This window comes from Scophthalmus maximus, chromosome 7 (genome assembly GCF_022379125.1).
Source record: "Scophthalmus maximus strain ysfricsl-2021 chromosome 7, ASM2237912v1, whole genome shotgun sequence".
Taxonomy (NCBI): Eukaryota; Metazoa; Chordata; class Actinopteri; order Pleuronectiformes; family Scophthalmidae; genus Scophthalmus; species Scophthalmus maximus.
In genome coordinates this window covers 15,019,670-15,047,310 of record NC_061521.1, presented here as the reverse complement: position 1 = coordinate 15,047,310, position 27,641 = coordinate 15,019,670, and the positions used below count along the sequence as shown (strand labels likewise).

The following is a 27,641-nucleotide window of genomic DNA, read 5'->3' as shown; positions in this document are numbered from 1 at the left end:
AGCACAGGGATAATGGGTTTCATGTCGCTTTTCATTGTCTCATGATTTTAAAATGTGTTCATCAAATGTTAATCAAATCAGCAATAAAGACATAAGTACACACACTTCCTTTGTGTAAGAAGGTTTATTACATATGTCCAAACATATGTACAGGACATTTCTCATGGAGAGTGGTTTTGTCACAAATATAAATTATTTAGACTTTCTTTAAAGAACATATGATACAGGAACTCTAGCTTGTTTGATGTGGAAGAGAACATGTGCTGGCTGATCACTGTAACAGGTCGGCTAAGTGCCCCGGACAAAACACACATGATTTATTGTATTTATTTTGTATATTAATTTTCTTATTTTCCCTTCAAACCGCCAACTCTTTCAGTAAATCGCTAGAGCCACATTACACATGAGCAGAATACGTGTTCCCTTCACCACTGAATCATGATTGACCCTTTCAGAGACTGTTGTAATACTACATCCGGCCTGCTCCAGACCCCCGGTACTGTCCATGAACCAACATACAGTATGAGAATACACACATAAATAAGGCACAAATGGAGAAGCATAAAAAATAAAACAACAACAAATGAGGGGCCAGAGCAGGACCAGGTTTGGCACAGGAAAGGAGTGACCAAAGGAAATGGACAGAATGAAATCTCAACTTCCCAACAACCTTTTAACAACCTACCAGCAACAGCACGACTGTCAATCAGAACATATTGCCGTAGCATAGAATAGGGGAGAAAATGCTCGTATCAAGTAATATTTTCAGATATTATAGTACTATAGAGTACTATCATCGGTTGAAAGACGGGCAATTTAATGGAACTACACTGAAATACTAATATTTACCATCATAATACTGACAGAACGATTCCTTTTGTTTTGCCTGATTCATAGTGTTATGAAACTTTTCTACGAGTTGGAAATGCAATAAATACTGCAGAGCTTCCTCTTCACCAGGGCCTCGCCCCGAGAAGGTGATTAAAGTGAACAAAGCAATAGAACTGCAGTGCTTTATAAAAGGTACACAGTTAAAGAAACAATGATTATTTGTACACGAGATGTGCATCTGCTAAAAACCTTTTTTTCAGACTACCTGCTGAGTGTTTCCAGGAAACAAACTGGCTTGATTATTCGAAATTTCAGAACAAGAGCTGAGCCGGCTCCCACCGCAACACCATTTTAAACCGCATGGTGACGACGCCTGTGATTCGGTTCAGCAACATATGGAAGATAGACATTTTGAAGGTGCGGATGATGACACATTACACATTCTTTTTGTACAGAAATCTTCTGGTGACATCATTTGCAAGACTTAAAGCTAAACAAAAAAAATAAAATAATGTCCACGTCATTGTTCCTTTTTGGGAATGATCCCATACATTTACCGTTCGGAAAAGGCCAAAACCTTCAGGCACTTTTAGGATTGCGATCAGTCGACAGTTTGTGTTTCCTATATTTTCTCCTTAGATAATAGTCCACGGGACTAAGCATCCGTATGTATTCCACTCAGTCTCACCATGACTGACTGATCGAATCAATTCCTATACATAAAGATGCTTGTTTTAGTATTTTTTTCCATTGTGACGATAACGAGAGGAAACAAACTTCTTCCATCAGGGCACAAATCATTCACAGCCACACTCAACAGTCATGAGGGGTGGGGCGGGGGGGGGCAATAGTTTGGTTTTGCTGGTAAAGAGGGTACATTTTGATTCCCTTCCCAGCTGTCAGCTTATGGTTGCCGAGTCCAGACTAGTCCGTCAGCAGCAATATGTGGCGTTGACCCTGGACAAAACGCCCAGATCAGTTTCTCAAGCCAGCGCTGGCAGACTTTATGTTTTCCTGTTGTTCCAGTTTGGGTCCGCTGCGGCGTTCGGCTCCACGGGTCGCTCCGGAGGCGAGTGGGAGTCCTGCGGAGACTTCTGAGTCTGCGGGGAGCGAGGGTCCAAGAGCGGAGGAGGTTTGTCCGGGTGGAAGGGCCTGCTGTAGTGATCCGACCCGGGCGGACCCGCTGCCCTGTTGTCCGTCATCCGTCTGAAGTCCTGAGGGGGGCCTTCTCGTCCCTGGTGGTAGTTGGGACGGAATTCGTCAGGACGTCTTCTCTTGGGGTCAGGATTCCTTAAAAAATTCATCGCGACACAATTTAAAGGATAGAAAAAATAAAAATTAAAATACTAGAGCCACACCTGTCCCCAGGTGTAAGTGACCCCAGGGTTATGATTCTTTTATTTTGTGGTGGCGGCCCGCCGATGCAAAATAATTGCCGCCGCTCCTACAGAATTTCATGAAATGTCATGAAGTCACAATTTCAGGACCCTGCGAGGACTTTTATTTTGGAATGACAAGACAGCAACAGAGCGGTGTAGGCAACAGGAGGAGAGGGTGAGAGAGAGAGGGGGGGGAGTAAAGACAGAGTAGCGTGGGTATCTGTGAGAAAAGGTTACATTTTGTTTCTACTTATCGGTTCCTAAATATATATGTCACGTATCAAGGTAATTGCGTCTGTGTTTTGATAGGAGCTAGCACGTAGAATGCATGCTAACGTCCGAGTAAAACATGGAGCGAGTAAAACGGTCAAAAGTCTGCCTGTACTAAAAGCGACAACAAGTCGAATCTTGACAAACATTTAAGGCAGCACGACATGGAGCTACACTTTTGGTTTGTTGTGCTGTGGTGATACTATACAAGTATGAGGAATGAAAATATAAAGAATGTACATAATATTTGTGCAGGTGTGTAATCAGTTACCAGTAATGTGCATAAGAAGATGACATTCAGGTGAGAATGTGATGAAATTTTGTAAAACAGAGTCCAGAGTGTCTCTGTCAGACAGAAGTGAGGTGTTGTACAGTTTAATGGTTTGTGGAAGGAAAGATGTCTACATCTCATATATCCAATAAGAACCGGTATTGATAAGCAGAATCGTAATCAATAAAATTCAAACGATACCCATCCCTAGGACAGAGACCGCAAGAGGAAGGTAGATTTAACAAGCTCAAGTCAAGTTTGATAGATTTTTTTACGGGGGGGTTGGCCTGCCCCCGCTGCTGAAAAAAATCCTAGAGGAAACACTGGAGCCTCACCTGTCGTAATAGGGTCTGTGGCCCCTGTGGTCCCGGTCGTTGCCGTACCCCTCGTACGGTCTTTTTCGAGGGGAGCTGTTGTTGCGGTAACTGCCTGAGCTGCGATACATGTCTCCATGTGGACGTCGATCGCCATAGTGATCCTTGTAGCGATGCTGGTCATACGGATGATGTCGGTCTCCCTGCCATGACGGGTTGCTGTTGCTGGGGTAACTGTATTTACGGTCCCTCTGCCAGTCCCCTCGATCTATTCGAAATGTGAAAAAAAGTTCATATTAAATAGTCAATGGGTTTTTTTTTTGAAAAGGCAGAAAATGCCATTATTGCCTATGTTTCATTGTTCGGCTGTTAAAGTTGTGTCTTAAACAAAACAAATCTATTTAAATGTACCATCATTTCCAAAGTGCCGCTTATTAGACGAATTGTACGGTTCTCTGTGGTGCCCGTGGGAGCCTGGCTGAGTCAGGTGAGATGCAGTTTTGGAGGACTGCTGTGTACCTAAGGAGTCTCGACTGGAGCTGGACGTTTCTGGTCGGAAAGATTTTCCTCTCCCTCCAGAATCGTCCTTCTTCTTCTGCTCCTTCTGGAAAACGTCGCAAGACAATTTAAGCGTCGATTACATGCGAGAGATCAGGTTTAATTCAGGGAATCTTTAAAAATCAAGTAGTGTTGACAACTTGCGACAGGAGACACTTGCCTCTTCCTCGTGCAATCGCTTCTTCTGTGCCATTTTGTAAAGCTTGTGAAGCTTCCTTGCACCAAACTCTGTAAACTTCGACACAAAAATCCAGAGGTTTCTGCCCCGAAAAAAGGTAAAAAAAATTAGCCGAGGTTATACAGGTTGGCATCACGATCAATACATTTTAAAAAGATCATATCCACTCATCTTACCGTCGCCATATTTTGACATGTTCGGGGTCACTGTAGACTTTAAGGCACTCTGTGATTCGGTCTCCAATCTTCAACAGGCATGTGCGAGTGTGCTGAAGCTGCTCCTGGTCAGACAGACCCTCGTCTGGTTTGTCCAGCTGCTTCAAGGCCTTTTTCACCGGCCTCATGCGCTCTTTACACTGGAAGAGCACATTCATATGCATTATTAAACTGCAATGCTTGTAGGACTCCATGATAAAAAAAAATGTATAACTCTGCAGCCAGGGCCTTCTTCACGCATAACTGATTGAAGGCCTCTGGCTGAATCTCTGAAACTCACAACACTGAAAGTTTCCTGGTCGAGTTCATCGTCCTCCTTTCCTTCGATGGGAACGGGCTCAGATCCAGCTGTGATGTGAACTGGACCTTGAGTCTTCTTCCCTTTGGCTCCTTTAACCTGACAGACAAAAACACCAGACATCAATTCATTCCTGTCTGTTATTCACATGTTTAAAAGATGATTCACAGGGTGAAGATTGTTGCATTTCAATGCTAAAACGATGTGTCGCATACCAAAGAAAAACCTCTATATATTAATAACCTAACCTAAACGCATAGGTTAAGGTTGTGAATTCTTAGTTCAAATACCTTTTCTTTTCTAGACTTTGCGCCCTTCTTCTCTTTGTCCCCGTCCTTCTCTTTTTTAGAAGTTCCCTGTTTTTCTTTGTTCTCCTTGTTGTCCTTTTTCTTTTGCCTCTTCTTGGCGGGGGACTTCTCCGTTCCATCATCCTGCTCAAGCACGAGAAAAGAGGACGCACGTTCAAACAATATAATAAATGTAAATGCTAAAGTCTGATTCAATTCCCTGTAGTAAAATCACTGCAACTCTAGATGGAAATGTGGTGCACTTTTAAGGGAATATTGTGTAGAAATGCCTGTTTTTATTTCCCTATCTTAAGTAGGCACGGGAAATACAATTACAGTTTTCAACATAGACCCTATAGTCACCACAACGCCTGGAAAGTGACACTGCAGAGGTCATCTGATCATCTGACCTTGACTTCACCCTCCTCTGACGGATTGTCAGACAGGCGGGGGGAGGAGATGTCGTTGCCCTGCTCATCCTTGAGGATCTTGTTCTCCTTTTTCACCCGGGGCTTCCTCTTCTTCACTTTGACCTAAAAGATAAGAGACTGCATGAGCGTTGTGGGAGGACGCTGGCTTTTTGTGTGTGTGTGTGTGTGTGCGCATTGTCTACAAGGCATTGACATCATAAATATGTAGATCAAAGACAAAGTTTGTGTGGTGAAAACAGCGTGGATGAGCGACTCTGTCATTCAAGGCGACTCACCTCCTCTCCTGCTTTGGACACGTCTGTGCTGTCCTGTTCTTTTTTCAGCAGCTTGAGCAGATACTCGGCTCTCGCCTGCACCTGCTTGGCCTGAGGCTTCTTGCTCGGGTCGTCGGGGAGAATCTTGGCAGAGGGAAGTAAATGTTAGACTGTTTCATACATCTTCTCTGATAGACACCTGATTGAAACAGCCGCTGATAATGGTGAGTGCTAATGAAGAGTAAATCTGACTGCACAAATCGTTAAGCCCTATGAGGCATATAATGATTCATGAATATTGGCTATACAGATCAAATTTGATTAAATTATGGAATATTATGGAAAAATATTCAAAAGCTGAAATCAGAGAATTTTGACTTCTTTTTTCTTCTTCATAAAAACAACTTCAACCAATCAAAATAGTTGGCGATTAATTCAGCAGTAGATAACTAATCGAATAATTGGGGCAGCTCTAAAATAAATGCATACATTTAATCTGAGATTGTGCCTTTAATGGGTTTTTTTAATTTATTTTTTCCCCCTTAATAATTGCTCATTATTGAACAACCATCTCCAACTCTGTGTTGAGGGTAGACTTTTGATATTTACCTTATCAGCCAGCTTGAGGTCGGGGTCCGTCTTTATCAGATCCCAGTTGCCGAAGCCGTGCTCGTAGATGCCGAGCAAGAGCTGAACATCATCCTGCAGATCCCAGTCCACGTCAAAGTGAGCTACCTTGACCCTGCATGTCAGCTGGAACCTTTGGGAAACAGGAGTGTTGTCAGATTTAATCTGCGGCACACTTTTTTTCTGGAACAGAAGCCCACACTCTCCTTTACATCGGTAAGTGGCATCTTACTTGTTTCTCTCAGCGGGGTTGGAGGGCACCGCTTTGTGCAGCGGCTCAAACTCTTCCTCGTGCTGGATGATGGACTTGGCGTTGACCTGCACTCCTGAGATCTTGATATTAATACCTCGCCGTTTCCCAGGACCTTTTGCTGGAATAATGACAAGCGTCACACTTTGGGCCTGAAGAATACTGTGATGTGAAAAAGACTCACTTTAAAAACTGGTAGAACAAACAGACCTTCAACGGGGTTCTCTTTAAGGAGTTCTTCATGCTCCTGCACTGCAGTCACACAGCTACTGTGGATCAGGTCACCAAGTCTCTTCAAGTCTGCGATGGATTTGTCGACCAGTTCAGAGTCTCGGGCGATTGCTTCCAACCTAAAAATAGGGGGAAAAGCATGTTACTCTGACTTTTGTCAGACAACTTAACTGCTCATATATCGAACATTAATATAAATTCGTAATGTTTACCTTTCAAGGGGGGCCGCAAATTTCTTGTATGCCTTGACAAACCTGTTAATGATATAATTAATATTGTTGTTATTATTAATAAATCATAAATTGTGATCATGAAACAAGTGCAGTTTACAGAATACTTTACCTGCGGATCTCAGCATCAGTGAAGCCCTCCACGTTGTTCTTGCGGGCTCGAGGTCGGCCTCTCTTCTTTGGCTTCTTGTCATCATCACTATCATCCGTTTCGCTCTCAGAGCCTGACGAGCGATTCTTCAGCTTGGAGCCCACGTCGCTATCACTATCGTTGGCCTGAGCCTGAAAGGCACAAGAACCAAAGTGGAATCACAGTGACCTGATTCAAAAAGCTGAGTGGCTGGTGGGAAATGACACAGGCCTTGAACTAGTGTTAGAAGTTATGTGTGCTGGAAAACAGACAACAACAACAATTTGACTTTCCCAAATGAATCTGTAAAGTCTTTCCTCTTACCCTCTTGTTCGAGCTCCTGCTCCTCGGCAGCATGAAGATATCCTCCATCTCCCGCTGCTTCTCCTCCTCCTCAATTTTGCGCCGCTGCTCCCCCGGAATGATATCATCCCATTCCCGTATGTGTTTCTCCTCCAGATCTGGAGTGCTCTCTTCCATGCTGGAGAAATTAGCCACCTTCAGCAAGCAAGCAGAGAGGAGCGTGAGCGAAAAGATCAGGGTCTGAGATGAGGTCCTTTATATACTGAGCTATAATTTAACAAGGTTGACTTGCACATACCTTGAACTGAGACAAAAGTTCGTCTGTAGCACTTGAGCCCGGGTCACTTTCTCTTGTTTCAGCCAACCTCAGGATCTCTTCTATATCCATCTCCTACGGAAACACAGAAAATTAGGTTTTGGTGAAAACACCAACAACTACAAAATATATATATATGAGATGATTCAGTCATTGTGGTACCTGCGGTTCAGACTCCTCTCCCTCTGCCTCTTTAAAAAGTTCCTCTGCACCAAACTTGAGAATAGCAGTCAGTTCTTCTTTGTTGAATGGGTTTGAACTGTGGGGGGGAAAAGGGGGAAACGTTGAACACAATGAGCTTCAGCATTTCCACATTAAAATTCAAAAACACCTGCGAGTCATTTTTTAAATCTTACTTAGTGGTTCCTGAGTTGCTGTCCAGTACAGTTCGACCAGTGGTGTCCATTCTCTGAATGACGAGATGGTCCAATACCATCTTCTTTTTCGCCCTCTCAATGATGTCCTCCTCCACTGTGCCTTTGGTGACCAGCCGGTATATATTCACCTATGAGCAGATCAATTTTTATACAATAATCTCACTAATACCGCAGCGTATTTTATGATTATAGCAGGCGATGGATTTCAGCCGGGGATTACCTGTTTCTTCTGACCAATCCTATGGGCCCTGGCTTGGGCCTGCAGGTCGTTTTGCGGGTTCCAGTCCGAGTCGAAGATGACGACAGTGTCGGCTGAGGCCAAGTTGATCCCTAAACCTCCGGCTCTGGTGGACAACAGGAAGCAGAAGTCCTAGGAAATGGAGGAAACCGTTACTACAGATGACAAGTTCCTTCACGTCGTCATGGTATTTGACTCTTTCTGTGTCATTTATTGAAAACACACAAAGCACCTGCTGACGAACATTTGTTTAAAAACCCTTTCAAAAGAAGTATCATCCCTTGACAGTAGATGCTTTCTGTAACAACCAAACCAAATTGTGTGAAATACATTAATACTTACAAATCAAATGTTTTATTTACAGCAGAATGAACAAATAACGTATTTACAGATTTGTAATCTCAGTATCAGTAAGTAGCATTAGGTCATTAGAATACGTACCTCTGAGCCTTCAGCATTAAAGTGGTCGAGTGCTTGCTTTCGGATTTCTCCCTTTATGGAACCGTCCAATCGCTGCAGAGGAGAAACAGAGATATTTAACCCACAAAGATTTCCTGGGCAGCTTTCTCCTATAAACTTGGCATCACTCTGCTCTGCGTGCCGTTGTGTCCCGTCAATATCCCGTCAGGGTGATCACAGCTGTTCACTGTTCAATGACTAAGTCAGCGAAAACAACCCGTGTCCGGTGACTTGCAGTGAGTCCAGCCCGGTCTTCGGTAGAAAATAAAATTGTTGATATAAATAACCACATGAACGCCCACCCTGGCCGAGTAAGTGTGCGCAACAACACTGACATCTGATCCTCACCAGAGTCCAACCCGCCCAACGCAACCACTCCGAGAGCCCCTTCACTGTAAACACCAATAAAGGTGAAGCTGGTTACACTTGTCAGAGGAACCCTATGGAGGTGGGATTATTATTTCCAAGGTGACAGAACCATTCTCTGTGTGTATTGGCAGGTTATGGTTCTAATCTGTGACAAATGAAGCAGGATATGGTGAACATCTCATGGAGGTGCATCGCTGCTCTGGTTTAGCCAAAACGCACACTCACATCCGGTGGTCCGTGTTTTTAGGTGTTGATGCAGACTACAGCATCACTGACATTAGCTAGAATGAGCTATAAATGTTGCCCTCGCACGCAGTGTATTGTTGAGTGAAATCCGAATTCAACAAAAGGCCACACAAATCATACCTGGAAGGGGTAGCGGTTCTTGGCGAGGTATTCGGCCAGAATGTCCAACATCCGGACCATCTGGGAGAAGATCAGGACTCGGTTGCCTCGTTGTCGGAGTCGGGTCAGGAGCTTGTCCAGCAGCACCAGCTTCCCGCTGCCCCTCACTAGACTCTGTGACACACAAAGTTTAGATGTTAACACTATAACACGATATTGAGAAAGATTTTCCACTAGCCGACAAATTTGGAAACTAGATGAAAAGAGCCCCAGATCGGAGACAAATTTGCATTCCAATAGCTGTCGCCAATCACTATGTGTAAACTCTTTTAAGATGTGACTCTGGAGATTTCTAGCAGGCTAAATATCTCTGCGACATCTACAGCCAATCAGAGAGTAGGACGGGGAAAGATAATAAAAAAGGCCTCATGTGTGGACCAAATGACAAAGAAGAGCAGGAGGATAGTTTTGATTCACTTGAACGGTCGCCTATGGGGCCAATATTGTAGCAATCTTATTTGTGACTGTGTGGAGAATTGTGAATTGTATTGAAGCTTTGGTTCTTGTGTTTTGGAGATCGGACATACTAGTCGGGGGTTTATCCTGGTGAAAGATCGTGTAGTGTGTGACTCTCTGACGCCAGTCAGTCGTGTAATATGAACTTGCGACGACCGCAAGACTCCCGATCACAAGACTGTGAGTCATGTAGTGCGAACCACACAACGATCCGACAACTTTAAAAAGGGTGTGTAGTCAGAACTGTTGGGATCACTATGTTTCCTTCGATGTTAAGTCACAAGTAGTTTCCTTTACAGAGCAGATTTATCCTGAGGTGCTGCTCGGAGCTAAAGGAGCAGTTCCTCAGCAGCAAGAAGGAAACTTACCTGCAGGTGTTCCTGTTGTGTTTCAGTGTCTCCGTCCTCGGGCTGTTTAATGAGGAAACTGTGGTTGCAGCACTTCTTGAGCTCCATCACGATGTTCAGGAAGCCGGAGGAGCTGCCCCGGGTGCCTTTGGAAAGAGCTCTGTAATTCCTTGTTAGAATCCACCTGAGAGAAGAAATCCAGCTACTGTTAAGAATTGTTTATGGGAAAGTGATGCAAAAAACCCAAAACCGATGTAAAATCATACTTGTAAAATTGTTTCTGCTGTGCAGACATGTCCACACGAAGGATCTGTTCCACCTTGGCAGGCAGAGACTTTTCCACATCTTTCTTCACACGTCGGAGAAGGAAGGGCTCGAGGACTTTGTGAAGACTCTGATATCCGTTATCTCTTCCCTTCCCGTGTTCGTCATCGAAATCCTCCCAGGAGTTGAACCTGCAGTGCACAACAGAAGAAACACACCTCAGTCATCTCTGGCTGGAGTTCAAAACAGAGGCTTATGTTTAGTATCGTGTTCCGACATCTAGACATCAGGGACGTACTTGTCCGGCATGAGGAAGTGCAACAGGGACCAAAGCTCTTTGAGGGAGTTCTGCAGCGGAGTGCCAGTAATGAGGAGTCTGTGGTTGGATCTGAACTCCATCAATGATTTGTATAGCAAGGAGTCGTCGTTCTTCAGCCTGTGAGCTTCATCCACACCGATGAACGCCCAGTTAATGTTCCCAAGCACACCCTGGAGACAAATGTTAAGGCACCGTCAGTTACTGATTTCCTTTAAGCTGTAAACACAATCGTAAAAGAAAACATTTATCACCTACCTTGTCTTTAAGTAAAATCTCATATGTGGTTAATAGTGCATTGAAACGGATTCTTTTGGTCTGATGGTTCACCCACTCATAGTCACGGATCTGCACCAAACAGAAGTAAGTTTATGTAACGGACACTGGAGGTACCACGGTGATTAAATAAATAAAAGCAATCCAGACAAATGCAACTCACACTTTTCCTGCTCATGACATCACCGAGGTATACCACCACATTCATGTCCGGGGCCCATGTGTCAAACTCCCTCTGCCAGGAGGTGAGCGTAGACAGAGGCACCACCAGTAAGAAGGGTCCATACAGCTGATGCTGGTGGAACAGGTACGACAGGAAAGAGATGGTCTGGATGGTCTTTCCCAATCCCATCTCGTCGGCCAGGATAACACTATTGCACCTGAAGTGGAAGAAGAATATTAAGGTCTTTTTGAAAATAAGGCTATAAAAAGACATCATTATTATTATTATGCTTTTTGTACAGTACCTGCACCAGGAGTGAGCGAGCCAATTCAAGCCAGCCAGCTGATAATCTCTGAGCTGGAGGTTCTCATCTCCAATATACGAAGGTTGTTTCTTCAGGGGGACAAACCGTGGCCTTTGCTTTAATACCTGAAACATAAGTTAGGAAGAAGCAGAAAAATCTCACTTCAGGTTTAGCTTTTAAATAATCCGCAGTGAAAGTAAAGATGAGATTGTTTTGCCTCGCACCTTGCAGTCCTTGGAAGGGACGGTTTTGGTCGAGTTTCGGTTCGTGAAGCTGTCGATGTAGTGCTGAAACTTCTTCCCAACCAAAGCTCCGTCTTCCCAGCTGCACTCTGAATAGGGCAACCCCATCCACTTACATAGATACTCTGGCTCATTGGAGGACGGTGTCTTGTGACTATGAGCTGTATAAAAAAGCAGAGGAATTATTGGACAAATGATTGTGACAAAAAGTAAAAAGAAAAGGAGAAAAATAAGAAAGGGCTCTTACAGGGAAAGTCTGAGGATCCTGGCGTCTTTCCTGTTTTCATTGCTGTCGATATCAAATTTAATTTCAGTAAAATTTAGGTGTTACATTCAGTTGTACTTTTTTTTTTAAATTCAGACAACTGTGAATATATTTCATAATGGCTTCTTACCGATGACACGCTCCACAAACTGAAACTGCTTGTTCAAGTCAGAGGTGAGCTCCTGTTGGCAGTTATGAAATTCTACATCCTCGGGTGACGCCTTCCTCAACCTACAAACGAGGCGAGGGTAAACTGTGAAACCTCCTAAAAACATGTGAATTCGAAAATAAAATGTAAATGCGAGGAAACAAAAAAAGAGTTGCACCATGAATTGAGCTCTTCGGTTTTCTTCTTGTAGTTGTCCAGTTTCTTAAGTCCCTTGACCTTTTGCTCTGTCAGTGAGTCCATGCTCTCCCATGTGTTGTGGATGTAGGACCAGCCCTTCCACTTGATCAGATACTGAGTCTCCCCCTCGTCTTTCTCCGGGTCAAAGCCCTCACCAGGGTCCCCATTTTCCTCTACAGCGTATACAGTGGTGGATGCTCCGGTGGCTAGAAGAGCAAAAATAATAACGATAATTAGACCCTCTGCCAGATTTTTTTTTTTTTTGATGGGAAATAAAATGTAATAGTGAGAGAAAATGCGTCACCTCCTTTTTTGCCTATCCTGTTGTCCATCACTTTCTCGATGGTCTCACTGTCATCGTCCTGCTGCTCCTCGCCTGCGTCCCCCGTCATTTCGATCAGGTCATCGGAGTCGGTTTCAAAGTCGTGTTGATCCTCTTTGTAACTTTAACAGAACGACAACAGTATCAATGAAGAGACTTTTTAGTAAAACATGTCTGGAGTCCTACTGTACTAAATGTCTCCGTCTAATACTTCAATGCAAAGAAACTTAAGCTGCTTTCAGACACACATTGAAGTCCGAATACTTTCCTTAATTTCTCCCACCAGCCCCTTGTAATATTTCCAGAAAATGTCAGTCAACCCACGTGTGAATACAGCAAGAGAATCTCCAGAAGATTCACTGCGAGCTCGTTCTACCCTGGCACCTCTTCTCACATAAAAGTTTGGGATATGTTCCTGCTGTTGTGAACATGTCTGAACCGGATAATCTCCTGCTGCATTCTTCATGAGTGAAAAATAATCTTCGGAAAATGTCCAAACCCAATTTCCCAGAGATTTTCAAACAGCTTTACATAAAAAGATTTTTGGGGAGGTCAAAATACTTTGGGTTTAGAAGTGCACCTTTTGACTTTTGTTGCGCCCCTTCTTCGGGTCTGCCTCTTTGGAGTGCCTTCCTCATCGTCATCATCCTCATCGTCGTCATCATCATCATCCTCATCTTCTTCAGCCGATGACTCTGGTTTCCTGGACTTTCGTCCTTTCTGAGAGAGCTGTTTTTTGACTGTTGATGATTTGGTCTGAGGTCTGTAAAACAAGAGTTTAGTGCAAAAACATTCAAACCTCTGAAAGAGAAGGAGCCAGTTTCCCAGATTTCAGTCGGAAGCTACTTTCAGACATGAACTCAAGACCTGACATTGTCCCAGATGCAAATGTCCACAAATGTTGCTCCAGACATTTTCCCTGAGCTTTTCCTGCCAGCCCCCTGATAAAAGTGAGCCCACATGGAAACACAGCAGGAAAATCTCCGGAAGATTCACCGGAAGCAAGTGGGCGCTACACCCACAGGCCACAACTACCGCTGTTTTTATTTTCTGTCTGGCTGTCTCGGCTGATTGCCAAATTGCAGTCACATATTTGCAACATGTTTTTTGATGACATAATATTTCAAATTTTAGATTGGATATAATTTAGACAGAATGTTTACATCATGTGGAAAGATTCAGGTGTAAACTTCAGCAACAGCAGTTATTAATAAATATGTAATCAAATGCTCACACAATATGGAATGATTTGGAGATGACCAGTGGGTAGCTGTCTGATGGCCAGGCCTCGCTACACTCTTACCTTCTAGCAGGAAGTCGTCTGGATTTAACTTTTTTCTCTTCCTGCTCACTGTCTGTACAGTCGGAAGCCTCCTCCTCCTCCTCCTCCTCTTCTTCATCATCATTTGAGTCATCATCTTTCCAGATATTTCTTACAACAAAGAAACGCCACAAGTTCACCCTCAAGGCCCATCACTTCTAGAACAATTGTAATTTCATGAAATACTGGCCGTAGGGTGTTCAGCAACAGCCCAATGTAATCAGTGATAAGCCACAGATCTGACCAATCGATTTTGAGGATTTTGTATAAATATCACCTGGCTGTCTGAAACTAACTGAGCCCATTCTGAGCCAAACAGATACCCATTTATAAAATAAGAATCACGAACACACACTGGTAACAAAATGACAACGACATGAACTATGAAATACTGCAGCATGGACTGAGTGTCAATTAACAAAAAAATATTGTTGACAGAAAAAGTTATTTTAAAAGTGGAAAAAGGAAATAATAACAATGATAGCAATAATAAATTCCAAAAAAGATGTTCCCATCATACACACTTACTCCTTTTTCTTAGCCCGTGGTGTTTTTCTCTTGGGACTCTCACCCTCAGAGTCACTGCTGCCCTGTAAACAGTCAGTACACCAGAAGTGTTCAAGAGCTGTGGCCACATCGAATGTACCTGCACTTCCATATAATGTCCACTAGATGACAGAAGTGGCTTGTTTAACCAGCTGGTGAAGTGCTGTAGCATATTGTTCTTCTTTGTTACATTGTTCATCATCAAGCTTTTCATTCAAGTCTGCTCACCTCAGCGCCAATGTTTAATCGAGCCGGCTCCTGTCGGCTGCGATTCGACCTCCTGACCCCATACACATCTGGATGTTCTTCCCACATCTGTAAACAAAGAGGAGCCGTTATCAGAACCACAGAAAAAAAATCTAAACGCCTTTCTACTTTGTAATAACTGTAATTCTAATTTGTGAGTATGTGCTACAGGGCTTTAAGTTCATTTTTGTCTGATTGTGCTGATTATTGCTTCAAATATCAGATCATTCGGTAGACTATAAAAACCAGGCGATAGTGACAAATTTCCCAGAACCCATGTAGATGTTTTTAAATGTCTTTCCTTTGTACAACCAATAGCCGAAAAGCCAAAGATATTTGATTCACATCAGTTTCCAACTGTATAAAAGCAGCAAATCTTCACAACTGAGAAGCTGTGACTTGACTGAAATTATTAAGTCATAATAGTTGCTAATTATTTTCTGCTGGTTGACAATTTTTTTCTGCTCTAATGCATTAAATATAAGCTGTAGTAGGAAACAGTTTGATAGGTCCATACATAAAGACTTATTTTTTTCAAAATTTAATATTGTTTCCTGGATGTTTCTGTATCCATTTCATCACCACCCAAAATTCACTATAATAGTTTGCAGCAAGAGTCCATAAAAATCAACTATTATGTATTCTCACTATTGATAGTGAACTTAAACACATTAACAAATTGAACACACTGTATATACTTTGTTTGAAAGTGGGACAGCTACAGTCCAACATTGATAAAAAGACAATATGGCTGATGCAAAACTGAGGATGCAACTACAACTACCCCCCCCCCCGTCAAACCTTCATAATCACATTAAGCTTGTGATTACACAAACAAAGTTAACCATTATTAGTGGAGGAGGACCATAATCCATTAAGCCACCACAGAAGACTTAGGTACGTCTCTAAACTCAAGTGACCTTTACCTTCTTCACATCAGCCAGACGCTCCTTCTTTCTAACTGGCTTGTCTTTGACCTCTGTGGTTTGCTGTGATTTGGACCCTGCCGATTCGCTTCCCGACTCCGAGTGACTCTCTGACCCCGAGGAGCTGTTTGACTCAGAGTTGTGGGATCTTCGCCTCCCGCTGCCATGTTCGCTCTCTGACTGACTTCCCGACTCCGACGCAGAGTGGTTGGATTCCTCGGAAGCTGAATTGCTACAGGAACAGGACAATGTTCATTCTTCTGATTTTATAATGCATTTATATATATTTATGCTGAGCTAATGTTTATATTGCACTGTAAACATAACCACAACATAGCAAACAAAATGTGAGCTGATAGTTCAGCAACTTCCAAATGTCTTAATATTCACACACTTTCACTGAGGCAGGGGAGAAACTTCATGAGCTTGATGCCAGGGTGAATCTTGAAGCTGAGAGGAATCAGAAACCTCATTGCATCATGCGCCGTGTTCCTTACTCAGCTAAGAGTCTTATAATTACCTCATTCTACCAAGGCGCACAAATCCACGTAGTCATTTTTTAAAAAGCCTCAAAAGTTAACAGACCTGCTTACAACACTCAATTAGCCAGTTAAAACTGGGATAACTGTAACTTACACCCACTGAACATCCCTGCTAACCAACAACTTAAATAATAAAACTACAGTAACCATAATTAGTTAAAACAGAGTGGAATAAATTAAAAAAATATATATGAATGAACACCACAAGTATTGCAAAAGTATTCTCAGAATTAGAAACCTGTCTCATATTCTCATTAGGGCCCAATACCTATTTCTTGGAGGAGTAAAAATGGTCCAGTGTTTAAGACACTGCTTCCTAGGATTTTCAGCTCATGACTAAATCTAAGCACCGTCCACTTGTGGTCCATCAAGGCAGGTTATAGCGTTATGGCTGAACATGAGTTGACTTCTTGATAGTTTAATCTGAAGGATTGTTAAGAGGCCTGAAAAGGTTAAACATATTCAAATCTTCACAACAAGTAAAATAACAGAGAAATGTCAAGAGAACAAACATGATCAGTTTTTCTTAGTTTATTTTAATAATAAACTTAAAAAATCCCATATTGATCCTGATTAAGAAGCCACGACCCCCTGGATTGTGACAAATGGCACAACATGAAATTTATTTGAAAACAATGGTACATAACTCAGTGGCTCTGCACATTGAGCGCTTCAAGTGTTTTTTGTACCCCTCTGAAAATAAAAAGTCAATTGATACAATAATAATCCAAATAGATAACACATACATTTATCTGATGTAAAAAACCACAACATAAAAATAAAGGTTGGGGGGGGCCTCCCTTTTTAGAATATATTTGCTGTCTGGATTTATCTGCATGCAGTATTTTGTCTGGACACATTGGGGCACTACACTCTTTATAATACTCATAAAACTCCAGGAATCACTGTTTTGCAAAGACATACAGGCTTGTGTCTAACAAAAGTAAAATTAAAACATGAATTCTTAGTTTAATAATGTTAAACTGACTAACTTGTTTCATCTATTTGGGTGTTTTATGAACAACTATCTTATTTTGAAAGTATTTATATTTGCCTTACTAAATGTATAAATATTTACAATACTTGTATTTTATAATTGATTTAACTATACAGAAAAATGAAAGGTAAGCATGTATGAATTGGTGGTAACTAAATAAAGACAATGTCACTGGTGTTAAATGTCACTCGACTCAACTCGGAAGTAGAAGACTCATTCCGCTTTAAGAGGTCATAATTGGGTGGGGCATAGCCAACATCTCGAATTTCTATTGGTTGCCATGTTGCTATGTGGGAATCTAGCCAATAGGGGTGCAGTGTGCTGGCTTTCCCAGGTCTGAACTGTTCCTCCTCTTGTAGTTCTGAGCTGAGTTTTAATACAGATAAGTGAGCAAGCTGGGCCCACAAAGCAAGGGCCATTTTGTGACTCAGGAGAACATGTATGCAGTACCGTGCTGAGATACAATGCTTCATGAAGTCACAAGATTTTCTGCTGCTCATTCTGCTCTGCATGTCCACAGTGTTCATTTGTCTGCTTGAAAAAAGTTGGGCAGCCATCAGTTGCAGAGGACATATTACACCCAAAGCTACAAATACTAAAATGGCTGCCATAAGATCACACACAAAAAAGACTACAAGTGTGATGTAACCTGCTGCAGTGTGCAGTGAGGGTAATTATCTGCATTTACATCCAAATGTCTATCAAAAATCCAAACAGTCCAATGAGATCGGGCTGCATCATTTGTTGTGAAAACATGGCAGCAAGTACATACCATGCTGGGATGCAGATGAAATAAATACGAACAAGCTATTCTTTTAATGGCAAGCTACTTGTTTCTGCATTCCTGCACTGTCCTGACACAATGCAAACGATCTGATATTAGTTGTTAAAATCATCTTTATTGATCAAAATGAAATGGTTCTGATTTCGATATATGAAGAATTTATCTGAGAATGACAAACAAACAAATGTTGACATTTTATAATGAAGGAAAGAGACAATATTATAAAAACTGTCACCACATTTAAGTGTGCAGATTCTCGGCCATCGGAGCTTAACAATCTACCTGACAAATACAACAAATATAGCCAGATTAGCTGTAACATTCACTTCTTCAGACAAATTCAGAAGAAATAATTCAATTAACACATCATTCACCCTATAGCTGATAAACACAAAAGCACCTTTAACACAACTTAAAAATGACAGAAGATTAATGCGAAAGGTACCATCTTTGGATAAAGTACTTTGTTAAAAAAAACAAGTGAAAAGTACAAGCCAGCATTGAGTAATTCTAATCATAAAGAACTGCTCTGTGTCTGGGAAATATTTAAATCAAAACTGTCCATTCACAAAAAAGTTATAAAAAAAAAGAACTTTCCCTGAAAACAAATAAGGCTGAAGGTAGAACTGCATTACATGAAGCATGTGAAGACTGACATAACTGCATAATACACAAAAATTGTAGTTCTTAAATGGTTTTATTAGCCACTTAAACCCACACAACTGTATTCAGAAGGCATTCAAATCTTAGCACGGCTCTCCTGTAACTTGGTCAAAAACTTTGTACAGATTGAAATTAAAAAAAAAGTGTAGATCGAAAAAACATGTACTGCAGAAATCATGTAAACTGATTTCAGGTAAAAAGGACTGAGGGACAATGTTATCTACACAACACATTCAAAAAGATTTGATTACTATACATCTATATCTATATGGATATAGATATTAGTGACCATGGGTAACAGCAAAGCAAATCATCTTTTCAGATAGATGAAAACGAAACAGCAATGTTGATAAAAAAAAATGGTGCAATGCAGTGACCAACGAGAAAAGACAAGGTCATATAACAGTAAAGCGACAGTAGAGCAAACGTGTGTGACAAATCATTTGCAGCACAACACAGGACGAATGAGGGTCTGACACACACACATCTTGATCCCTCAACACGGGCCTGACACCTCGGTGTTGAGTTAAGAAATGGAAGGAAAAATCAGGGTGTGGCTATTAAACAATGGCAAGGTCACTCACGACACTGGGTCACTTGCATCCAAAGCCAGGTGGCACATGTGCACACGGGTGATCGACCATGCTCGACAAGGTAAACAATCGAAATCAGACATGGGGAAGGGTGAAGAAAAGGAAGAAGAAAAAAAAAAAAAAAGGGGGGGGGGGGGGGGTCGTCGTACCTTGATGCATTGCTCTGAGTCGACTCGTCATCCTCGTGCTTCTTGCTTTTATTCTTCATCATGGTATTATCCTGAGGGTCGCCGACGCGGTGCTGCTATTGTGTCCAGGTATTTACTGTCAAAAAGTTACACAGGCAGCATGAAGTGTCACCCAGGTCCAGCCCGGGCGGCCGTGCTCGGGCGGTGCGACGCGGTGGTGGACGGACAAGGGGCGAGGGAGCCGAGGGAGCCGAGGGTCGTTACAATAACACCGATACTTTCAGACGAGCTGAGGGAAGTGACAGGTGTCGTTACGGTGCCGTCGCGTGTCTTTTCAACACAGTCCACAGATCGAGCCGCACGCGATCAATTCCAACTGCGTCACCAGACGAAGGATTGGAAAAACGACATTTAAAGGAGGAGAAGGAGAAGAGGAGTGAACCGCGAGCTACACGGTGTAAACATCCCGGTCGAGGTGCAGGAGACGAGGCAGGCTATAGGCGAAATAACACGATTCACGCTCGCTCCGTCCCGGCGCTGCAATGTGTACGGCGACTCGGAGCAAACAGGGCGAACTGTAAAAGAGAGAAGAATGGTAACTCAATAAAGTATAATAATGATTTTTTTTTTAAATAGTGCCTTGTTCAAAGGCGCGTAGGCCCGAGCAGTCAGAGCCAGAGCGACGCAGGCGAGCGGCTCTAAAGATGGAGGCGCGCCATGGCCGCCGGAGCCCACCGCGGAAAACAACGACGAGCGCTCGAGCGCTCCGCCGGCGCGGACTCACTCGACGACACGGCGCGAGGAAACGCACGAAAACGCCAGAATTTCCGCTAAAACAGCGCGCGCGCGACCACAGCCCTCGAGTTCGCGTCAAAATCCAGCGAAAGTGGCCGAAAAGCGGGCGAGGGAGACGCGTGTCGACGGCCCATGGCACCCTTCCCGAGGCTCAGCCGCCATCTAGAGCTCCTTCCTAGCTCTGAGAGCTTCGCCTTTGATTGACGTTATTTCCATTTACCCTACACTCAGGTGATGTGAAGTCCCACCCCTTTTATTATGGTTAAATTTTGATATTATACGAACTTGCACACATTCTCAGACCCGAGACAAAAGCCCGACACGGTAGCTTTCTTACCAATTCATTAAAAGGTAAAAACACAAGAGGCATAAAGAGTATATAATTTTTTTTGCAGCAGTTACATCACTTCCTGCTCAGACAGGAAGAAGGACAACCGGGAGCCATTTTAGAAAGCCTTTGGAAACCATTTCTGCAAAGCCAAAGCCTTTTGATACATCTCACAAATAACCATGTTCTCCCACTGTTTTCCAATGGATCATATGAAGATTTTCCAATTGGCTTGATTAAATCACAAAAGGTGCATTTTCAAAAACAAATTTTCCTTTATCTGGACAATCGAGATTCCTTTGTATAGTAACCCTTACAAAGAAAGGTGGGATCCATCAACCATTGCAAAGCTATTATACTATGGATCATAAGTGACAAAGTCAATGCAATCCAAAAACTTTGTCAAATGGATTAACTGAAATATTAAAACCAACTGCAGAGTTTACGAGCTTATTACGCCAAAGCATTGCGCCCAAATATCTTCTTCGGTTAATTAGCTAATGAAATAAAGTCAGGGGGGAAAAAATACGAGTTCATACACTTTATTTAAAAACAACATTTGAATATCAAATGTACAAAGGCTGTTAGAAGTTTTCCCAAAAAACAACAGAGTAACTTTTCAACGAGTCAGCGACGGTGTTCCAGTGTCCGCGTTGTTGTAAAAAAATAAAAATCCAAGCTTGAAAGTCCAGTCAGAAAAAAATAGTTTTCGTCTTGTCAATTTGGCTAACTGCCAAATCCCTTGCCATCTTCACGTTAAACAACGCTGTCCACCTCAGCAATATCCAGTTGAATGGGGTCTTTAGAGGATAAAAAGAAGGAAAAGTTGTAAGCCCATGTGCAACTGAAATGAGTAATGATTGACTGTCCAACAGTTTAAGAAAGCATGCTAACATAGACTAAAATAAAGAGTTTAGTAACATAAGTTGCTAGCTTTCAGTTGCGTTAGCTAGCATTGCAAGTGCATGTGTCATTCTGCAATACGAAGATTTATAAGAATACATAATTGTTCAAAGTAAGTAAAGACAATTTTTTATAAAGTTGCTATACCAATAAATTATTATTTAGAGTCATTCGACAAATTGAACAGAATGCAAACTATGGATTAACTGTACACCGGGGGTATAATGAGTCTAGAGTTAGCCTAATTCACATAATGCGTTGTGCGTAAAAAGACAATTACGCAACAGCTGTGATGTTCGAACAATTTCAGATTGAGGGAAAAAAAACAACAACACTGGCATGTGAGCAAACAATGCTGTTTCGCGATAAAATCCATTGCCTGGATTGACTGAATGATTATCAGTCACCAAAGCAAAAACATGACTGACCCACAGACGGACAATATACTAGCATCCACTAATTGTCGTAGCAGCATTTCAAACAATGGTAATTTACTTGCACCCAAAAATGTCCCTTATAGCTATTAAAGTATTGAAATACATGGTATTGCTTGTGTTTGATCAGGTTTCCAGCATAGGCAAAACAGTACATCTGAAATGTTAGCAAAAATGGAGATACAAGCCACTCTTGGAAAAAATGTGGCTTGCGCCAACAGGTGGCAACACAGCGCAAGTCCACATAAAGCCACGACAAAACTTGTGTATATTGTTGATAAAAATGCAAGTAGCCAAATAATGAAAATTGTGATGCATCTTCAATTACCTTTACAAACATGCCCTTTGTTTGTGCAATTAACCTGCTAACATCTAGCTCTTCTTCCAGCCTTTACATCTAACGGTAAATGGTAGGAATAAATATTATGGAAAGGCGGAATCCTCCAGCTTTTAAGAAATCTGAGTGGGATAAAACATGTATATATATTTTTTAAAAAACAACTTACATAGCTGTTTTCTTTTTCTTCAAACTTTGAAAGTCTTCACACTGGTACATGTTTCCACTGTAAAGAGATAAGGAACACACCATGTATAAACAATCATCAGACCCACATAAAAAAATCAAATAAGTGGACCACGAATTTTAGCTGGCTTTAGCCATTTTGAAGCGTTCAAGTCTTCAGATTTAAAAGACAAAAGATTACGACTTTCAGGAATATATATTGTTTTACATTATTTAAGTTTGTCAACCCCATATTATCTAATTTGGGCAATGCAACTTCCTATGCATTTTGTCAAAATAAAATCACAGCTGCAGAAAAAAAAACTATCTCTTATCATGCTAACTTTCAAATGGCTATAATTCTGGGTAGTTTGACAAATAAGGAATGATGCAGATTAGAAGAAACAGACAGCACTTAATGTTAAACTTGTTGAACAAATGGATATTGGTTCATTTGAAATTACTCTCCTTGATGTCCTTTTCCAGGCATGATTGAAGTTGTATTTCAAGAATGTAACTATGCAGCTAAATTAGAGAATAGGTCTACAGTGTATCAAACTACTGACACGTGACAGGACACACTAAAAATATGCACTCTTATGTGACTTGAGGTTTATATATTCATAATTATCCTTACCACCTGCTTCAAACTAAAGGTCGTAATACAACTCTGTGATTTAAGTTATTCTCTGTACAAAAGGTGCAACATACAAGCCTCAAAAAGTTCTTTTGTAGTAGCAGAAATTAATTAAGCTGTACGAAAGCTAGCATGGCTGGTCTCTTCAATAAAAGAAATTGAGGTATGATCTGGTGAATCTTTGGGCATCACAAACTCACCAAATTAGTTTGTGTTGTAATATTTCAATGACTGTTATAACTGATATGTGATGATTGTCAGTTGTTTGTATATTGATTGTTAGTATTTCGCAGGTTAGCTAGCTAGTTTGGCCAATATAAAAGTTAGTTTAAAATTAAGTTTTATAATTATTTTATTACTAAAAAAAACTTATAAGAAACCTGTCTTGACTTTTTATATTCGCTATCAATAAACATTTCAGTAATGCCAACAAAATATATATAAAATATTGATCAGTGGGAGGTCAACATTGAAGATAACTTCTGGGCACATTATATAATTATTGTTCGATTTCATCAGTATGTTTACTTGTCAAACTCCATTTTAACATATCAAAAGAATTTAAGTACTCTAAGATTGAGTTTCAATAGAGTTGAATTTACATATGCAATTCAGTCAAGGGACCAATAATTTGAAAATAAAATCAACATCCAGCCATTTATAATTAATATATAAATTACTATTATTAAGGTTTTTTTTTATATTTTTGTATATTATAGCCATATTATACAGTAGGAGGCAGAATTATCCTACTACAGAAAGGAGCATTTGTCCTAGGCAAAACCTAGAAACACATCTAGCCGGGGACCCAGATGAGTTCTGGGAGCTCATTTAAATTTGCGCTGCCAGAATACGACCTTGAACCCCTCCATTGGGAAGAGATTTCCTCCGACAGAAATCTTGCCGGTCGATTCACAACCGATTAATATAATGGGTGGTGTTCGTACTCGACGCGGAGGGACACCACTTTTGTAAACAACCAATGCTCGTTCACTGATGAACGAGCATTTGACTAAGGGTACCAGATATTTTCAAATTTCTCCTACAAAAACGGCAACACTGGTTCACATACATTGTGGAGTCATCATCACAGGCATCTCCTCTCTGTACGCTGTCGTCTGTTGAAATTTTCGCGTAATGCAACAGACGCCACGCTTCACCTGGATCCATTGGTAACGCCTCTTGGAAATCAAAAATGAACCGAGAGGTCGCAGACTAATACGCATTTGAGTACGAGTCTGGCTACGCCAGGCTATAACACATCTTTTTTTTTTTTTTTTGTACTTCCCCTAATGTTATTGACATAGAAGAAATAATATATGCACTGTTGACATGCCCTTTTTTCAGTTAAGTATGTGTGGTCAGTAAAAACCGTCAATTTGATCTGACATATTTGAAGAGTTCAATGCAAAGAATCTTCTGAAGACCTGTAACCTATATTTAAGAATGATACTTACAAATCCCCATTGCAGTGTGAATCATCCAAATCCTTCAATTCACGAAGACTAAATGTCAAGCCTATAAAATAAGAAAATCAGGGTTCAGAGAGGAAATATGACAACAGCACACCCTACAGGCTAAGTGTATGTGGCAGTAAGGACAACGTCACTATCTTTGACGACAGCACACCCTACTGGTTATGTGTATGTGGCAGTAAGGACAACGTCACTATCTTTGACGACAGCACACCCTACTGGTTATGTGTATGTGGCAGTAAGGACAACGTCACTATCTTTGACGACAGCACACCCTACTGGTTATGTGTAACTGGCAGTAAGGACAAAGCCGGTATCTTTGACAACAGCACACCCTACTGGTTATGTGTAACTGGCAGTAAGGACAAAGATTTGAGTAAGACTACTTAAATCACTGAACGCATGGACTCTAATGCAAACATACCATTTAGCTGTGGTGAGAAGATCTTGTTGCTCCTTTGACGCAATTTGCGAAAACATCAAGGGGAATCCCTGCAAAATACAAAACATCATTATGATCATTTTTGTCATATTAAACAAAGTCACAACATTTGTTTGAATAAAAAACACAAGGATTTTGTTTTAAAGATCTTTACATTATCATATCGAGGATGTTTCAAAACGCATTAACGTTAAGAAAATCCTAAATAAGTCGTTCCGTAGTAAGTCGAGGAAATATTTCTTCTTTGCATGTTGTGGAAGCTCAAAATGCAACTAAACTCGTCTTTAACAGTAACATCCAATTGAGGTATAGCTTAGAGCGGACATTTTGTTATGTACGGGGAGGTACTAATCCTTTGGATTTAACAACATAGTTTACAATACAAATATCTATTACAAAAGATTGTCCATCATCTATTTTATTATGCTTAGTATTTACCTTTATTTTGATGAACTGACAACCATGTCAGTGAAACTGTGATGATAAGATTATTTTGTCTTTATTTAATTTTACATTAGTATTCTGAGATCCCTCAAATTAATACTTGCAATGAAGCTTTCTGACATAAAATCTTTCTTAGCATGTATTGTATGTGTAACATAACATGGAAAACCAATACAACTGTCCATGTTTAAATTTCTTCCCTATTCAGTACCTCAAAGGGTTAAAAGCCAACACCCTAATATGTTTTTCGAAGTATAGCTGAGCTTTTACAACATATATAACCTTTGCTTGACAAACAAATCAAGTCTAGTTGAAGTGTAGTGTCCACAATCTAAGAATATTAGATAATAGTCAAATTTAGTATATTTTGACTACTTGTCACAATTTATTTAAGTTACCTAAAAATAATAAGTTGTAATCATCTAACAGTGACCTAAATCTGAACATAAACTACATTTGTACACCCTGTGGTAAGATCTGGCGAAACATTGTCAATATTTAACTATTTTTCTTTATTTTTAATTCCACGAAAAACCTCAAAAAGCCAAATGTACTAAAACTAAAACAAAATATGACCAATCTCGATGTAATGACGTCGACCAGTCTCAATACTACGTTTAAAAACCCGCAATATGAGTTCATTTTAGTTGTTTTTCGTCGAGTAAATTCACACAAGGGCATTTGCCCTTTCAAGGACAAAGCACATTTTAAATGCGCAGGTTGAAATAATTCCTAATAGGTCGAGGACAAATGTGCCCGTCCGACCGGGATCGAAGTTAACTCGAAACACAGCCGCAAAACAAGTGCAGGGCACCGACTCCCGCGGAACACCTCGCTCCGCGGCCCCGCGGAGACGACTCCTCTTTTCGCTGACACACGCCATGGCCATTTTTACAACGCTGCGTCGGAGCCGTCGTTCTTTCCACCATTTTGCCGAGCACCGCCGACTCGCCGCGTGTTACACTGATTAAGGTCCGACCGCTCGTCGCTTCTTACCCGTTGACGAGGCCGTGTCTACCCGCCGTCGTCTGCCCCGAGCGGAGTCGCGTCTCGGGCGGTTTGGGCCGGTTTCGGGGGCTCTGCGGGGCTCATCGTCGCGCTCCTCCCGTGCCTGCGTCCTGCTCGCCTCGCTCCTCTGGCGTGTGTGTCGTCCTCTCCGCCTCCGCCTGCGCACATCTCCGTCAGCGGCTCTGCCCACTTTGCTCTCGACGTGAGCCCGTCGTCGCCTCCACTTCCTCTCCAGCCCCGTGCAGCTAGCGCTAGCAGCCCGCTAAGACTCTCCTTTTGCCCGAACCCGAACTCACCGCAGCACCTTTTGATCATTTGTTCGAACATATCGAGTCACGTTTACACAACATGTTTTATGTTTTTATTATTATTATTATTATTATTATTATTATTATTATTATTATAACCAAGTCATTCAAAGCCACAGCAACAAATTGAGCACAAATTGAACCTCAGTGAACATTATCGTTTTTATTATTAACACGTAAAACGTATTTACCCTCCAATGTAGGAAATCAATTAGCTTTCAAAGAAAGTATATACATTTCTGTAAGACACAGTGATACCTGCTTTTTGCCTCACAGGAAGTGGTACTGTTTTTTTGGCACACAGTCTGTGTACCTTATGACTACATGTTTGCTAAGGTGTAGTAAAAACCTCACGTCAGCCAGACAGGGACACGTTGCTCAAAACACAGTTAGTGTAGGAGTGAAAAAGTGTAAGAGATCATAAAGACGAGGACAGGGGCTTTACATGCACCTGTATTTGCCTTTTGCAGAAAAGGCCAAATCAATGAAGTGTATAATTGAATCTTATTTATTTTCTAATCTTTTTTTTCTCTTTCTTTTTTTAAAAATAGGATCAGAAGTCTGACTGGGACAAACACACTTGCCAGATTTTGGTCATTCAATCCCCCTCCAGTCAGTCTATAGAGAGAGTCTGTGGTATGCACACCGCCCCCATCACTGACCAATGAGGTGCTCGCCATAACGGCGCATGCTCAGTGCGGAGGAAGGTTTCCTTAAAAAGATCCCCAGCCTAGCAACAGGAGTGTCCTTCAAGTGCACTATGAATTCAGTGACTGGATTATAGGCTCTAGTGTAGTTCGTCCTCTGTTCACAAATCACCTGAATGTTTTATTTAGACATTTAGAAAGGGGAAGTTCTAATCTTAACTGTTGATGCAGGAAAAGCTTCCCGGAGATTTCCCTTTTTAAGAGTACCAATTTGATTTCAGTTAAGGCAGATTGTTATTGGTGTTGAGCAAATTATTCCTATTGATCCTTTTTTTAAAGCAAGTTTAACTGATCCGGATAGCTGTGCTCAATCCTCACGTTTAAGAACTTTACTGTAGTCAGTGTAAACAACTATAGATTAGATTAGATTAGATTAGATTCAACTTTATT

At 41.4% G+C, this 27,641-nt stretch overlaps 1 protein-coding gene across 2 annotated transcripts; it reads right to left on the bottom strand.

Annotated features, from left to right (window-relative positions):
* Positions 1-105: 105 nt before the first annotated feature.
* On the bottom strand, positions 106-26,514 carry chd2 (chromodomain helicase DNA binding protein 2). Of its 2 annotated transcripts, none has more exons than XM_035642929.2 (42): positions 26,225-26,514; positions 24,767-24,834; positions 24,325-24,385; positions 22,235-22,291; positions 19,290-21,191; positions 15,562-15,793; positions 14,618-14,704; positions 14,372-14,433; positions 13,826-13,954; positions 13,103-13,285; positions 12,505-12,644; positions 12,181-12,406; positions 11,985-12,085; positions 11,837-11,878; positions 11,572-11,750; positions 11,348-11,472; positions 11,044-11,260; positions 10,863-10,952; positions 10,587-10,777; positions 10,291-10,479; positions 10,046-10,208; positions 9,183-9,335; positions 8,430-8,501; positions 7,971-8,120; positions 7,730-7,878; positions 7,536-7,632; positions 7,356-7,448; positions 7,079-7,252; positions 6,737-6,906; positions 6,607-6,648; positions 6,374-6,513; positions 6,146-6,284; positions 5,896-6,046; positions 5,308-5,430; positions 5,012-5,134; positions 4,605-4,745; positions 4,297-4,413; positions 3,978-4,156; positions 3,784-3,883; positions 3,585-3,669; positions 3,087-3,333; positions 106-2,121 (listed from the first exon to the last, which is right to left on the bottom strand). In XM_035642929.2, the coding sequence occupies exons 5-42, from the start codon at positions 19,349-19,351 to the stop codon at positions 1,836-1,838; spliced, it is 5,349 nt and encodes a 1,782-aa protein (XP_035498822.1). In that variant the 5' UTR covers positions 19,352-21,191; positions 22,235-22,291; positions 24,325-24,385; positions 24,767-24,834; positions 26,225-26,514; the 3' UTR covers positions 106-1,835. The 2 variants fall into 2 exon arrangements, with proteins under 2 accessions (XP_035498822.1, XP_035498821.1); XM_035642928.2 differs by having other exon boundaries at positions 3,477-3,669; positions 26,225-26,512.
* Positions 26,515-27,641: the final 1,127 nt, after the last annotated feature.